This window comes from Hipposideros armiger, unplaced genomic scaffold (assembly GCF_001890085.2).
Source record: "Hipposideros armiger isolate ML-2016 unplaced genomic scaffold, ASM189008v1 scaffold_48, whole genome shotgun sequence".
NCBI classification, from domain to species: Eukaryota; Metazoa; Chordata; class Mammalia; order Chiroptera; family Hipposideridae; genus Hipposideros; species Hipposideros armiger.
This window is the reverse complement of record NW_017731398.1, coordinates 4,928,782-4,944,746: the sequence shown is the minus strand read 5'-3', so window position 1 is coordinate 4,944,746 and position 15,965 is coordinate 4,928,782. Positions and strand designations below refer to the sequence as shown.

At 52.1% G+C, this 15,965-nt stretch overlaps 1 protein-coding gene and 1 long non-coding RNA gene across 2 annotated transcripts; both read right to left on the bottom strand.

Moving 5' to 3' along the window:
• Positions 1–943: 943 nt before the first annotated feature.
• On the bottom strand, positions 944–3,215 carry ANKRD34C (ankyrin repeat domain 34C). Its single transcript, XM_019640005.1, is given in 5 exon segments — positions 944–1,415; positions 1,418–1,719; positions 2,208–2,313; positions 2,316–2,407; positions 3,199–3,215. Coding segments are annotated over 5 exon segments (807 nt in total). The 3' UTR covers positions 944–1,125.
• A 1,366-nt stretch (positions 3,216–4,581) lies between these two features.
• On the bottom strand, positions 4,582–14,918 carry LOC109381381 (uncharacterized). Its single transcript, XR_002123713.1, has 4 exons — positions 14,174–14,918; positions 13,831–14,062; positions 11,424–11,612; positions 4,582–5,739 (listed from the first exon to the last, which is right to left on the bottom strand). It is a non-coding gene; the product is annotated as an uncharacterized LOC109381381 (long non-coding RNA).
• Between the last annotated feature and the right edge of the window lie 1,047 nt (positions 14,919–15,965).

The window sequence follows — 15,965 nt, the reverse complement described above, 5'->3', positions numbered from 1 at the left end:
TCCCCAAGAATACTGAAGTTTCTTGACCATAGAGCAAATGTATCTAAGCAGCATGAAAGGAAAAATAATTGGGAAAATAACCAGGAATACTGTCATCTAACATGTGGCTACACCACAACCAATGTGCTAAGTGTCGGCTTCTCTTCTTGGGTTTGTGCATAATGGCTTAAAAAGGCTGTGTGGGGGCCGGCCGAGTGGCGCGATGGTTAAGAATTCGCTTGGGATGCCAGAGGGCCCCGGCTCGGATCCCACATATGAGGGCCAGTGACACTGCCCTCCACAGCTAAGATGCTGAACAACAGCTCAACCTGGAGCTGGGCTGCCATGAGTCGCCGGCGACGGCGTGGGCTGCAGTCCCTGTGGCAGTGGATTGCCATGGGCTACCGTGTGTGGCCAGCAGCCAGCGTGAGCAGCCAGCGTGAGCGGCCAGCAGCCGCAGTGAGCGGCCGTCCAGAAGCCGGCGACTGATCTGCCTCGCCAGAGAAGAGCGTAATGATGGTGCCAACTTGGGCCAGTGAAGCAACATCCTCCACAACTAGATTAAAGAACAAAACGACAGCAACTTGTCTGTTCCCCTTCCCCCAATTTCCCAGCACTGTTTCCATCACCCCAATTCCCCAATAAAAATCTTTAAAAAAAAAAAAAAAAAAGGCTGTGTGGGTTATGTCTACAAATCTCCCATTACCTAGATAACTCAGGAGAGGAAGACACCAGATATTTCTTGGATAACCTAGATAAATGAAGGAGGAAATAACAGTGTGCATCCTCTAAGATTTTCAGGCTACAAAATTAAAAGGTGCCCACTGCTTCGGGCCTGAAAACCACCTGCCTTGTAATCAGTGTAAGTCCCATCATCCTTTCTCACTCTGGTTCAGGGAGATCATGTCTCGGTTTTCTTTTTCTTCTCGGATAATCAGGAAATGCTTCTTGTGGGTCTGTTCTATAAGTTGTGTGCCATTCAATCCAAGTTAACTTCACAGATGCTGATTATTTTCCATATGTTTTCCACACAAAGCCTGTATCCAGGTAGGAGGCTGAGATTTCTGGGGTAAGATTCATCTCTGAGGCATCAGCTACTGTGACACATCAGAAATTGGGGGACCTGTAGATGTGCTATTTGGGGACTCACAGCACATCCAAGTTAGCATCCAGGGACTCCTGAGAGCCCGGGGAGAGACACAGGTGGGAGCTACTGAGCCACTTCCTATCTAAGGGTCCTCTGCCTGATTCCAAGAACGTGGTGTTGGGTGGGTCAGCCCCTGGCTATAAATCTAAATCACAGCGGTCACTTTCCAGCTGCTTAAGGGATGTGGCGTCTTTCAGAGCATAGGGTCCCAGTGGACCAACACCGCCCCTCTCTTGGTCAACGGGCAGCGTCCCTCTTCTGGCCAGGCGAGGGTGGGCAGCCCGACCATCTCAGAGGCTGCCTCCCAGGATGCCAGCGCCAGAGAGGCCAGCCTCTTCAGAACTTGCTCCTTGGCTGTGGGGAAGAGGGTGCGGTCAGTGCTGCTGGCTCCCGAGAGGGGCCCCCTCTTGGCGAAGGATGCATCACTAACGCTCTCAGTGATCTCAGTGTTGGTGCTGGTGCCACGGGTCTCATCCTGATGCGCAGAGGCTGCCAGCACGGAGGGAGCAATCAGACCCCAGGGTTCAGAACGGCGCCTCTTCCGTTGGGACAAACAGGCTCTTCTGAGGTCTCCAACTTTCGTGGAGGGTGACCTCATTAAGAGCCATGGAGGGCCGGCCGAGTGGCGTGATGGTTAAGAACTGGCTTGGGACACCAGAGGGCCCCGGTTCGGATCCCATATATGAGGGCCAGTGACACTGCCCTCCACAGCTAAGATGCTGAACAACAGCTCAACCTGGAGCTGGGCTGCCGTGAGTCGCCGGCGACGGCGTGGGCTGCAGCCCCTGTGGCAGTGGGTTGCCATGGGCTACCGTGTGTAGCCAGCAGCCAGCGTGAGCGGCCAGCAGCCGCAGTGAGCAGCCGTCCAGAAGCCGGCGACTGATATGCCTCGCCAGAGAAGAGCCCAATGATGGTGCCAACTTGGGCCAGTGAAGCAACGTCCTCCACAGCTAGATTGAGGAACAAAACGACAGCAACTTGTCTGTTCCCCTTCCCCCAATTCCCCAGCACTATTCCTATCCCCCCAATTCCCCAAAAAAAAATCTTTAAAAAAAAAAAAAAAGAGCCATGGAGGTGCTGCCAACCACTTGGATGCCCTGTCTGGAGACCAAGGAAATCCTCTTCCTTCTCGCTGGGAGGAGAGCCCAGGCCTGGAGTCTTCAGTTCAATGTCCGACGGAGACGCGACAGCGGAGGTGATGGCCTGCCTTCCACGCTGGGGGGAGGAGGGACACCGAGGCACTGCTTGGTGGCTTTGGGGCCAGATGGTGATTTACCCTTCCTTTATTTGAACAGCTTTGCTGGCGTCTCTTCTCCTTCTGCTGTGTATCAAGTTTACGGAGAGGGAAGTTCTATGTTCCTCTCCTGTGTCAGTCCCTGCACCGAGTTCTTTTCACTACACATCTCACAGAGAGGTGTCAGGTTTCAGTAAAATGATAATTAAACCTATAGTCAACTCTTATCCGATGGCATTAAACAGAGGAACCTGGAACAAGGCACAATGTCTCTACGGGAGAAATATTTTTACACGAATATTTTGGTATTTGTTAACGAGCTAGAGCTAACAGAGAGATGTAGGAGGTGCTGAATAGAAATCCAATTTGTAGTGATTATTTCCAAATTAAGATCGGCACAGAAACTGTGTGGAGTGGGAGGCAAGGCTGCTGTTCCAGAGAAGAGGGTTTCAAGGTGTAGGTGGGAGAGAGAGAGAAACTGAACACCGGTGTTCCTCCGGCAGGGATGAGGAGGGGGCCTGCCAGTGTCCAGAGAGCCACAGGCACCCACCTGGAAGGCTCCACAGGCAGCCTGGGGATGACCGGCAGGGGCCATTCCCTGACCCTGACCCTGCCAATAGCCCTTAAATGCACCTGGGAGCTAGGGCTTGCAAAGAGCTTTTGTGTGTGCAGCATCTTAGGTAAATGGGTAAAGCATGTGAAAGCCTAACAGAAGGACTTATTCTGGGCTTCCTAGACAAACAGAGGGTTCTAATTACATGAGCTAGGTAAGTTGCAGCGAACGCCTACTTCACTCCACACACGTGTGAGCACCTCCTCGGTTTCATACAGCACCTACAGTGTGAAGATGGTCATTTCTCATTCTGTCCTTGAGACAGTCCCATCTACTGTGGACGACAGAAGCAAAGCACCAATTCACAGCGGTGTTACCAGCCCCACGATACAGACTTGATGGCTGTGCAGAGGAGCGGCACCTAACACTGTATGGGAGGCAGGGAGGAGAGAGAAGTCCAGGAAGGCTTCTTGGAGGAAGTAAAACAGAGCTGAGTACGAATGGAAGGTGGCACCGGCGCTGAGACATCCTGGTGGGCGTTGAGGAGGCATAAGCAGTTTGGTATTCAGGGAGCATCAAGTCCAGGGCAGGCAGTGGTCACGAAGGGCCTCGGTGCCCTCCTCCGAGCCTTGATAGTCCATCGAGTTAACGATGGGAACCCGCTGGCAAGAGCATCTTTGCTGAACCACTTTCCTCTCGGTTTCTGGCACTGCACCGTCTCTGGTTTTCCTCCTCAGCGGCAGCGCCGACAAGGTCTCCTTGTCCAGTTTCTTCTTCTCTTCGACCCTAAGTGTCAGCATGCCCCGGTTTCCATCTTCCACCTGTTGCTCTGCTCTGTCTGTGCACATCCTGTAGCTTTAAGGGCCACCTCTCAAATTTATATCGACAGCTTCAACCCCACCTCCAGATCAGATGCATATATTCAGTTGCCTACTCCCCATTCTCTATTTGGGTGTCTGTATGAGAATGAATGGAAGTGGGGGTCAATAGAACAAAGACCCACAGTAACAGTGACTTTAAAAGGACAGCTCAGATATGAGCCAGTGGGGGCTGTTGTGGTGACTCCACGGTCATCTAGGACCCAAGCACGGCTAGATTTCTATTCCAAAAAACTTACTGCTGCCCGATGGAGCTCCACCCATTATAACAAAGTCCCAGGCGGCATCATGAAGCAGCTGGGGCAGGTCAAGTTCCCCAGGAGGCGAACTTGGAGACAGGAATTTGCATACAGGATGTGTAAACGGGTTAGCTCCTGTGGGTGAGTGAAGGATGCAGGACCAGGAAGAAGGAAATGTAGGACTTTGATGTGTTACAACAAGACCTCAGCCATTCCTACAGGAAGCTCTACAGTTCAGATGGGCCTCAAGAGTGTCCCCAAGTTGGGGGAAGGGACCAGATCTTTTCATCCCCACTTCGCCCAGTTGCCAGGCGTAGGATGCACCAGGAAGGGGCCTGACTTTGAGTGAGGTGACTCTTTAGCCAAGGACAGTCACTGGGAAGAGGGACTGGGCTGAAAACTGTCACCACTGTCCATTCCCTGTAGCTGGAGGGTTCAGTGCTGCAATCCTGAAGGTGGGAGAAACCTGGGTGGCAAGTGCAGAGTCCAGTGCAGACCACCCCTTGTACCACTCAGATCCACCTGCTTTGCAGACGTTCTGAGAACAGCTCCTTTGGGATTCTGGGGGGCCTCTTTTCTTGGGGGAAACTTACAAAAAGAAGACCTAGGGCTTTGTCCTCACAGCCTGACTCAAGGTCACATGTGGTCCTCATCATCGCCTTCCTCTGATCATTTTGAGATTGCCCTCCCCTTGGTGAGCTAGATGCTTTCTTTTTGGGGGTTACCTTGTAGGCTGAGCCACTGGTCATCAGGCCCTTCTCAGGCTATGGCTGCAACACTGGACCATTTACCAAGAGACGTCCTGTCACCTTGCAACTGCCTACTCGAATGCTCCTGGCGCACTGAACCTTTGAAGTCTTATGGGAGTGTCTCAGAATGCTGAGACCCGAGGCAATAATCTCAGCAAAGCTTCCTTATCTGATGGTCTGGAAATGCTGACTCCATCCATAGGGATCGTATGTATGTGTGAAAGCACAACCTGTGTTTGAACACAATGAGTTTCGATGAAGCAGTGGCCAGACACATCGAATCAACAAACTGGGATGGGATATCCAAATTTACTTCTTTGTGGCAGCGGAGAATAAAAGCTTTGCACCAGCCAGATTCCCAGATTCGGGGCTCAGTCCACAGAGGCTTGAGACCCCTGGCCCGCATAAACTCAATACTTGGCTCTTATATTTCTTCACCCTTCGCCACCCCTCCTCGCGCTCCCCAGTCCCTGTTGCACAGGAACACAACAGCGTCCCAGGGCATCACTTTGGCGCCAAACATGCTCTTCTGTGCCCCCCTGTAGATGACAGCAGCCTTAAGTTCACCTGATGATCAGTCAATCGCCAGTGCCACAACGGCGACTCGTTTCTTTCCCTGTTAGCACAAGGAGCCCAAAGGGACCAGGCAGCAGCCACAATTTTAAATTTAATGGAACTCTGTCACAGCCCTTGGTGGAATCATGCCTTCCACCCAAAGCTCAAGAACTCTAAATCCACACCTTCCCCAAGTGGGTCACAGAGTAATGTTGGCAGGGCCAAACCTTCCTCCATCCCTCAGTTCCTAGACCACCATATAACAGAGAACCATCAAAGTCTTTTGAGTAGAGAAGTGGCAACTCCGAAGTAGCAATGTTGAGGATGGCCATAAAGAAAAGCCTTTGAAGCAGGAAGACCAGTGACGAGGCTGTTCGGCTTGTCCAGGCAGGAAATGATGTGAGCCTAACAATGGAACATTATTAGAACCTGACATTTCTTTCAGCAGGAAAGCGAGCACTTGGCATCCAATTAGTGTCTCTGGTACATGAGGACGCATACTGTAAGTCAGGAGGGACGTTTGTTAAGCTTTCCTTGCACTCATAGAGGCGAAATGATTATAGAACCAGTCCAAAAATAGCCCAGCCAAGCTGGTGAGCTGTAGCTTAGCCGGTACATCGGCGAGATCAGCAGACACACAGAAATATGGCCACTCCAGGAAGACAGCCAGGCAGGTAGGTTTTCTGTATCAGCCCCTCCCAGAGTGGGGCCAACGATCCTTCCCCTAGTCCTTGAGCTCGGTTTATTCCTCTCTCCTGGAACATTCACCACCGTATGCCTGGAGTTCAGGATATTTCCACGTGTGGTCACCCCTGCTCTAGACAGCAACCCCATAGGACAGGGTTACACTCTTTTGTACTCCTGATCATCAAAACCCATCACTCAGACAATAAGCTCAGTAACTGGAATAGAAAAACTTTGCAAGTGAGATCAGCAAGCTATATACTATCAACGATCAATGATAGTGATAATGATGTTGATAGGTAACATTTACTGAGCCCCTCCTGGGGGCCAGGATACTTCCGAGGGACTTATATGCATCATCTTATTTAATCCTTCTAGGAACACTGTAATGTAGGTATTATTGTCATCCCCATTTTACACAGAAAATTTGGCACAGAGAGCTAAGTAGCTTGCCCAAAGCCACCCTGCTGGTAAGTGGCGGGCCCATCTCCCAAAAGAGACCCACGTGGATGCCACACACTACAGCCAGCAAATGTGACACTAATCTTAGGCAAGATTCCAGAGCAATCTGTGAGGTCAACAGCTCCTAGGTACTTCCGGTGAGTACGAGGAACCAGCAAGTGTTCATCAAGGATGAGCCATGTTAGCTTAACCTCAGTTCTCTCCCAGTTATACATTCCACAGTACATGTTAAGTCCTTTCTGTGGGCCAGACACTGTGCTGGGCACAACTTCCTACCCTGAATTCATCCAGTACAAACCAGGTTACGCTGTGGTAACAAACAACCCCAACAGCCTCAGGGTTCTGAGAACACCACAATTACTAACTTTTGTTCATGTTGCATGTCTACCCCAAGCCAGCAGGAGGACCTGCTCCTCACAGACCAGGTTCCAGGTAACAGAGGAGCCGCCACGTTGGACAACGCCTGTCATCCTTACAGAGAGAAAAATAAAACTCCACAGGGTCTTGCGACAGCAATTCAGAGCCCCAGCCCGGAAATGGCACATGTCGTTTCCATCCTCAACTCGCTGGCCAGAACCAATCACATGGTCCCACGTAATTGCAAGGGAGCCAAGAAGTGCAGTCTCGCAAACAGCGGTCCCAGAAGCATCTGGAGACCAGCGCTAATGACAACTACATGATGGCAATGGGGTTCCAAGAGCCCCAGGGGGAAGTTATGGGAGGAAGGCGGGCAGGGGTTACCGGAGCTGGAAACTTATCCGGCTCCGGGGGCCACGCTCTTACCCAAAATCTAGAAAGATACACACCAAAATGTCCACTACAATTATCCCTCGGATGTAATGTACAGGATGTTTTTCTTTTCTTCTTTATTCTTATTCTGTCTTTTCTAATATTTCCACAATGAATCTGCTTCTACTTTTATAACCAGGAAAGCTAAGTGTTAATGGGAAGATAATATCTGCATAATAATGATCTTCCGTTGACAAGGTCTTCATCTCCCCACCAGCCCTCTTCAGGTGTTAGTTCTTCCTTGCTCCCTTTCCCAAAATCTATCCTCAGAGAAGGTTCTGATCAAGTCCTTACTGGTACTTAGGTCTGACCCATTCTGAGATGTTAGCCTTGTGCCAGAAGGCTTACTTGATGGTAGCGTTTCAAGTGCAAGACCCACTAGGCTGGATGGACAGCTACCTTTCCCAACATGGAGAAGGGAACTCCCCTGGCACCTGAAAACACGCTGCATCAACAGCTGTGGGTTCCACTTCCAGCCCCGTGCCCCCAACCCGCGGCCCAACCTCCAGCCATATGCTCCTCCGAGAATCACACATCCCTCTTACGTAGGCATTTATTTTCAAGGAATCGAAGGTGTCATCACAGTTTCTCTGTCATCCTCCTCGACACCTGCTGCCCTCCTGCAAAGCTCCCAGCACGCTGGCACCAGGTGGGACACACCTGCCCCTCCACCTCTGCTCACAGGCACAGCAACATCACTGGAGCCCAGGCCCAGGAGCCCCACCTGCCGGCCTCGCCCTGGGACAGCTCCCCGGGCTCTCCACATGCCCCCAGAAGGATGGGTCTGCTCACACTGCCCTGGACTCCATCAGGGAGCCTGAGTCCCTCACCTTGCTGCTGGCCATGCGACCTCACCATCATCTCTGCTCCTCAGGGGCAGAAAGGGTACTTCAAGAAGACAGCAGTCAAGTACAAAAATGAATATACGGAACTCCCACAACTCATTCGCAAAAACAACAGGTAACCTGAACAGACATCTCTCCAAAGAAGACATACAAATGGGCAACACGTCTATGAAAAGAAGCTCAACATCGCCAATTATGAGGGAAATGCAAATCAAAACCACAATGAGAGAATGCCTCACACGTTAGAATGGCCATTATAAAAAAAATAATAAAAGCAGAAAACAAGTGTTGGCAAGGATGTGGAGAAACTGGAACCCTTGTGCAGTTTGGTGGAAATGTAAAAAGGTTTGCAGCTGTTCCGGTCGAGTTCAGAGGTTCCTCAAAAACTTAAACATAGAACTACTATATGACTCAGTAATCCCATTCCTGGGTTATTTATCCAATATAATTAAAAGCAGGGTCCCAAAGACACTTGCACACCCGCGTTCACAGTAGCACTATTCACAGCAGCTAAAATGTGGAAGCAGCCCACCCAAGTGTCCATCTATGGATGGACGGATAACAAGATGTGGTCGACACGGACAATGGGATACTCTTCAGCTTTTAAAAAGGACATCCTGCCACATAACACAAGATGGAAGAACCTTGAGGACATTATGCTGAGCAAAATAAGGGGATTTAACAGACGGACAAACCCGGCACTCACACAAGGAATCTACAGCAGCCAAGCTCATGGAAGCAGAGAGCAGAGCAGGGGCGCCTGGGCTGGGGTGGGGGGCAGCAGCTGCTCAACAGATGTTGTTTCAGCCACGCACAATGAAATAGTTGTAGAGATCTTCTGTACAAGTGCATACCGGTAACACACTGTAGTGTGCACTGAAAAATTGGCGGAGTATAGATCCCATGTTTTTCCCCCAAATTGAAAAAATAGTCAAACTATAGATCTGACATGAATCCAGAATCGGCTGTGAGCATCGCTTGTTCTTAACCACGTCACTTCTGGACCTGACAGAAAAGCAATGGAGCGGGGACGGGGGATTGCAGGGAGGGGAAGTGTGTGACCCAGTCGGCTCCACCCTGCTCCTCAAACGTCACCTTGACCTGGGTGGCAGCTATGTGGGCACACACGTGTGAAGAGGTGAGCTTCCCTGAGCTGCATACGTAAGGTCAGTGCACTTTAATACTTTAACGTATGCATGAACGTGGTGCTTCAATAAAAATATAAAGGGAAAAAGCAGCCCAATGCTTGAAGAGAGAGCCTTGACGACAAGCTAAGGTGTTTGGACTGTCTCCTGTGACCAGAGGAGGAAGATGGACTAGTGGGAGCAGGGGAGGGTCCCGGGGGAAGCTGTGCTATGCCTGGAACCTTCTTGAAATATTTGGCCATATGTCCAGGCCATGCTCCCCCACCACCCAGAACTCCTTGAGGGGGACTCCTGCCACTTCGTCACTGTCCCTGCTTCAGCGCTGGTGTAGCTGCTGGCACCTCACTGGTGACTAACAAGGGGCGGGCCGCGCCAGTGAGGGAAAGGCACCCCAATCCCTTATGGGAGGCCAGGAGGCAGGCTGCGTTCCCCGCCAGCCTGCTCAGCATCAGGAGGGCACCTGCTGTCTGCGGTCATGCAACAGAGCCTAGAGCAGCTGCTGGGAGAACAGCAGTGCGCCTTCCCAGACCTCGCCGCCCCCACCCCACCCAGCCCCCAGCCTGCTCTCTAAGCCCTCAGCACCCTAGGTCTCACCTGCTCTCAGGGCAAAGGGGAGAAGAGCTATACACAGGTGTGAGACCAACATTATAAAATAAACAAGGCTGAGTCATTCGTCATTGCAAGGAACTTAACTTTCTGGAAGTAGGCTCCCCAGAGGGAGAGGCCTCCCCAAAACAGTTGGCCAGTTACCGGGAACGCAGAGCGACTGGGTGCATGTTGATACCTGATGAGTTTGACTGCTTTATAAAGCAGTTATGCTAATAAACCCAACTGGCTCGGGAGCTGGCTCACAACTGGAGGCAGGAGAGTGAGGTGCACACGGAGGAGGCACCGATGTGACCAGAGACAGAGCCAGCAGGCCCCTGCTGAGGCCAGCTGGGGCGCCACTGGGTGGGCAGAAGCCAGGCTGGGCCTGGATGTGAGCGGCTGGCAGTGGCAGGGAGGCCGGCTGGGGCCCCACTGGGTGGGACCTGGGGTCATCACACCTCGGGCACCTTGGGTCCAGCCTGTGCCCTTCTCTGAGCTCACGGTCCCAGGGCTTCCCTCTGCCACAGCAGTGGTCACTGTCTGCTCCTGACACCGTCTCTCCTCAGTCTCAATGGCAGGGACTCCTATGCATTTGTCCCCCCAGTACCCAGCGAGGACCCGCTCACAGAAGGTGCTCAGTGAGTGTTTCCTGAACCAATGGCTGCACGAGCGATGAAACGGCTGAATGGGTGGACGGATGACCGCATGAAGGAATCCACTAGAAATCAGCACCATTTTCCGTCTCGTGTTTCCACTGCACAAAGGCGTGCCGGCTCCAGACTGATGCCTCAGAGCAGAGATGTCTCCGCTACGAAAAGTCTGTGAACCTCGGGGTGCAAACCTCATGACAGGCCTGGCTGAAGCCGACTGTGCTTTCCCAGAACCATGACAGAAACAAGGCTTCAAATGTCCCCCGTCGACTGTCCGACTGGTACACTGCACTGCGGGCTGGTTTCGGGTTTTTCTTTTGCAGCCTCGGCTGTTTTCTAGAACAGACTGGGCAGGGCATCTGAGCTAGGGACACGGGGGGTTCGATTTGGGGCTAATTCCATTCTCCTGGCCCTGAAGGGAAAGACCTCGACTTTGCACATCCTTGTCCCCAGCGGGGGCTTCTTGCCAGAGCCCAAGGGGGTTCCTGCAAATGTTTGCTGAGTGCGCACAGTGGGGGAACGTGCTCCCGGCACAGGGCAGCACTTCCCACTGGGTGCTGTGCTGGGACCTTGGCAGGGTGGGCAGGGAGCCTGAGGAAGCTGCTGGTTCATCTTGAGCTGCCGTTTTCTGACCCACTTCAAGGAGGTCACGGCGGGCTGTCCCAAGACTCAGGTGCCCAAGTGCTGACAGGTAAGTTGCCGGGGGTGGGTGGCCCTTGTCACTATGATTCTCTTTCTGGTCATCAGACTCCCTGGCCTTGTTGGGCCCTGGAAAGAGCGCAGGGTCCATTCAGTGACACGAACCGTCAACCTGCCCTGTGGCTGCAGGTGCTGTGCTGAATGCTAAGCATTTGGAGGTAAGTTGGAGCCCTGCCTCCCTGAAGCTCACTTCCTTCTATTGCGGCGGACAGATAAACCCGACTTACCCTGGAGGGAGGTCAGTGTTGCAGCAGATGTAGTGCTGCTCAGAGGTGGCACGGTCACGGCAGGAAAGGCTTCCCAGCACCGTCATACTGGACTAGAGGCTGGTGTGTGATCTGGGCAGGGACAGAGACCTGTGGGCTTTGGTTTCCTCATCAGTAAAGGCTGAATACAGCAAACTCCGTGCAAGCAGCCTGAAACGGTACAGTAACAGGTGTTACTGCCTACTGTTCACTCCTAGCCTCGGATGAGTATCAGTGACTGCGGAAACGGGAGGGCCCTTCACCCAAATGCCAATCAAGCCAGTTCACCGAGATGGGATGAGGGGTGGGAGGCAAGAGGGGTCTCAGCTCTGAGCTGCTTAGATCTCCCTCCAGGACGAAGGGAATTTCCTGCAGCTGCCTTTGCCGTCCCTGGCTCCCTTTATGAAACGCTGGCCTCTTCCTGCATCCATAAAGATGAAGACATTCCTCCCCAGGGGGTTAATATCAGGGCTGCATGCCTGGCTCCCGAAAAAGCCCAGGCTTCCTCCTCCTTGGACTCCAACCCCGGCAGCTCCGTGCGCTCCAGACGAGCCTGCATTCCCCTTAATGCCCTGGGATCGCTAACTCACTGTGAAATCCGCTGCCTCAGGGGTTTCCTGCCAGAAGTAAGCCTTCTTTTCATGGGCAGTCAGGCAGGATAGCCAGGGGTAGAAAAGAGGGGGGGCGCCTGCATGCCCTGCTGGGTCTCTGCGAACAGTGCCCCTCTGACCTCCCCTGTCCCTGACCCCAGGCCAGGGGAGGAGCTGTGGACAGGAAGGGCGGATCTACTCCAATGGGGAAACGGAGTCTGAGCACGGCACTGATCTGCTGGGTCCACACGTGGGTTTGAACGAGACCTGCCGAATCATGACCAGGGCAGAGCCCTCACTACCTGTGGCTGAGGAGGCCTCTGACACATGCCGGGAGGTCCATCAGTGCCACCCCTGATGGGTGCACATGGTGAGTGTGTCCCAAGGAGCGGGGCACACCCACCAAGGCGCTCTGCTCCTCTTGGGGATGAAATTCACAAGCCTGGCTCTTATAGGCTGCGTTTCATGGAGCGTGGGGCTTTTATTCAGCAAACATGTCTTGTGAGCCCCCCTGCAGGCCGCCACCCCCCACCCTCACGTGTCCTGCCAGTCGTGCAGGGTGAGCGGCAGACAGAGCGTGGGCCCTGGACCTGGAAGAGGTGGACCTGGTCTTTCCATCTCTAAGCTGCGTGTCCTGGGGCATGTGACACTGGATTGCAGTAACTTCATCTGCAAAATGCTTGTGGCCCTGAAACCTGCCTCTCAGGACTGTCTGCGGTTAGGTGGTGTTTTGTAGGTCTGTTCCCCCTCTGAGCCTGTCACTGCATCTGTAAATTGGGATCTGACTCTGCCATGTACCCCAGGTCTGCTCAGATAGCACAGTGCAGTGGGGAGGCATGTCACTGCCAGGCTCTGATGGTCCTGGGTTCAAGCTCTGACTGTGCCACACTGTGTGACCCCAGCGTTCCCAACTATAAACTGGAGATAATGACAGTGACACTTAGCTCAGGCGGTGAGTGTGATCATTAAATGACATAATTCAAAAGGAAATTAAAAAGTTATTAATGTTGGGTTGTCAGAAAAGTCATGATGCATTTTTGCAACGAAAACCAGAAAAATACATCATGACTTTTCCGACAACCCAATATTTTAAAAGTAAAGGGCTTTGCACAGAGATGCTCCCAGGAAGCCCTAAATAAACATGAGCTATACTCTTAATCGTTAATATTCTTATAATCCAAAGGGTAATAGAGGATTTTCTTCTATCTTTCCACATGTACGGCTTTGGGCCAATCAAAACAACAAGACCTAGAAAAGCTCTTGTACTGCACAAAGACAGTTAGGGGCAACTGTGAAAACAAACTGCAACCTTTGCAGACTTGACTGCAAACATATGCTCTGTTTTTGTTGTTGTAAGCCCAACAGGGTCTTGCCAGGTGACCATATGCCACACGGAAGGATGGGAGCTCTCCGCCCGTGTTACCCAGTCCCTCCACTGTGCACCCAGCCCCCCACACCACCCCCAGCCTCTGTCCCAAGCAGGCAGCTGAGTGTCCGCCCCCTGCCTGCCCATCCCGGAGCCTCCTGAGCTGTTTTCTGCACTCTTGGACCCAGAGCGGAGACCTCCAGGGATGAGTCACCTTCAGTGACTGCAACCTCATGAAAGAACCAGGGAACTCAGCCCCCTCTTAGAGCAGGAAGGGCTCTGAGGGGACATCACTCACCCACCGTCCCCAGGTTCCTTTTAACATAAAAGTAAAATGAGACATAATAAAGGCTAGGCTTCTCTACAGTCCTAACAGGACCAAGGACCCAGGGCAAGGAAACAGGCACGCAGACTCGCACTCGTCAGCGGTCACCTGGGCACAGTGACAGTGCCGTCCCCAGACCGGTGAAGTCAGGATCTCTGGGGGCGGGACCCAGGCGTCCAGGCCAGGTTGCCAAGGCTGCACACGACTGCATTAGAGCAGAGGTCCCCCGACGTCAACACTGCAGGCCACAGCTCATACGCTTTTTGCACTGGTCCCAAGCTACTCTTTCCGGAGACTCTGATGGCATCATTCAAAACTCCCAGATCGTTCCAACGTGCAGCTAAGGTGGAGAGCCACTGTTTGAATGCAGTATTTTAATTTACCTTTAAAACTCTATTTGCTCTTTAAAGGAAATCAGTATACTTAACTACAGCAAAAAAAAAAAAAGTACCTATTTGGTTGAGAAGCAGCCCATTGCATGTTAATCCGTGTTCATATTGCAGGACAAACAAGGATTTGTAGTTACCGGGAGATTAACCTGTGAATCTGTCCTTATGCACAGGTGTAGTCACACCCACTGATGTGTCTCAATTCCTGTCATTTGCCAATTCAACAGGAATGTATTGAGTTTGCTTCCGTCACTTATGAGCGTATAGGATCATTCTGAATCAAGAGCAGAGTGAATAAGCATCTTTAATAAACAGAAAGAACATAAGCCCAGTTAGTGCCACAGAGCGTTCTGCCTTCACACATGGTCCCTATAAACTGAGCTAGTGAGTACCTGCCGTTTGCTGAGGAAAACGTCTGGGTGGGACTTTCACTTGAATCAGATGGAAATTCCTGCTCTCGCTTTTTTAAAAAAGTAAGGCTGCCTAAAATTCCAAAGCCCTTTAGCCTCTTTTTTCACCTCCCAAATATTATGAGGAAGACTCAGGAATAAGCGCCCCTAGCCACCCAACCACCATCCTCCTGGGGGAGACCCCAAACCCAGTCACAGAGAGAACTGTAAGTAAAGTGAAAAGACCTCACTGAGCACAACACCCAAGGCGGCCCAGCACCTCTGGCAGGGAGCACAACGCAGGGTCCCCGATGCCTCAGGGTCCTTCTCCTGCAGGCCCCTGCGGTCCTTGGGCATCCAGACTAGGGGCGCCAGGTGTCCCCAACACGCAGGTGGCCCTCGGAGTTTCCAGAGGCTGTGAGTGTCAACCACCTACCCTTATCAGTTCTCCGTCCAACACTTACAGTCACAAAGCTGGCTGGAAAAGTGATAAGGGCATGTGACTGGCTGGTGAAGGCGTTTTGACGAACCTTTGCAGGACAAGATGAAAACTGACATTTGATTTCCTGGCATAAACGTCCACTTGCCCTTCTCTGCAACCCTTCCCGTCACCCCAAAGCCTCTCTGTGCCCTTACGCTTTGCTCTGGCCTCTCCTTTTGACATCTGTCTCTGCATGCGGAAACTGAGACATGCAGCACTGGATAGCTATGGAAAGTAGTGGATTCTTCGCATTTTTAAAAATAAAAATCAATTAAAATTTCAAATTAATTTGAACTCCAAAATCCATAAATAAACCAAAGTTAGCAAAGCCTTTACCATCAGCTCCCGCAGGTCTGCTCCTCCTGGCTCTGCTTCTGAGCCCACACCCACATGCCATTCATAAAGTCCCCACTGCGAGTCTCCTCCCCCAGCTGGGATTGGTCCCCGGGGATGCGGGCCCCAGGCCGGGACCCATCAGCTGTGACTGTACTGGAGCGGGAGGTGTCCACTGTGCTGTGTGGCCTTGATGGGATCAGGCCGGGGTGGAGCTGGGGCCTTCAGTAAGTGACCTCTTGTGCACCCCAGCCCACTGCCCCATCACGTGGGAGTCTCCCCTCTGAATGACCTTCCACACTGATCTACACAGAGTCACTGGAAACCAAAATCTGTTGACGTGGCTTCCACTAGGGAGGCCGGAACATGATTCTCTACATCAGGACGAAACCAAAGAGAAATCTCCCAGATTTCAGAAATGGGTTTCCCTAAAGTAGTGCATCCACTTGGGGTCCCCTCCGCCTGCCACGCGTTTCCTGGTGTGGCCCAGAGGAATTACGGAATCTCTCTGAGCCTCGGACCCTGATCTATAAACAGAGATCATAACACTTTGCTCCCAGGATTGCTGTGAGAATTAAACGAGAAAAGGGATGGAAAGTGCTCATGCTGAGACCGGGGTTCAAATCCCACTTCAGCTACTTTCTAGTTCTC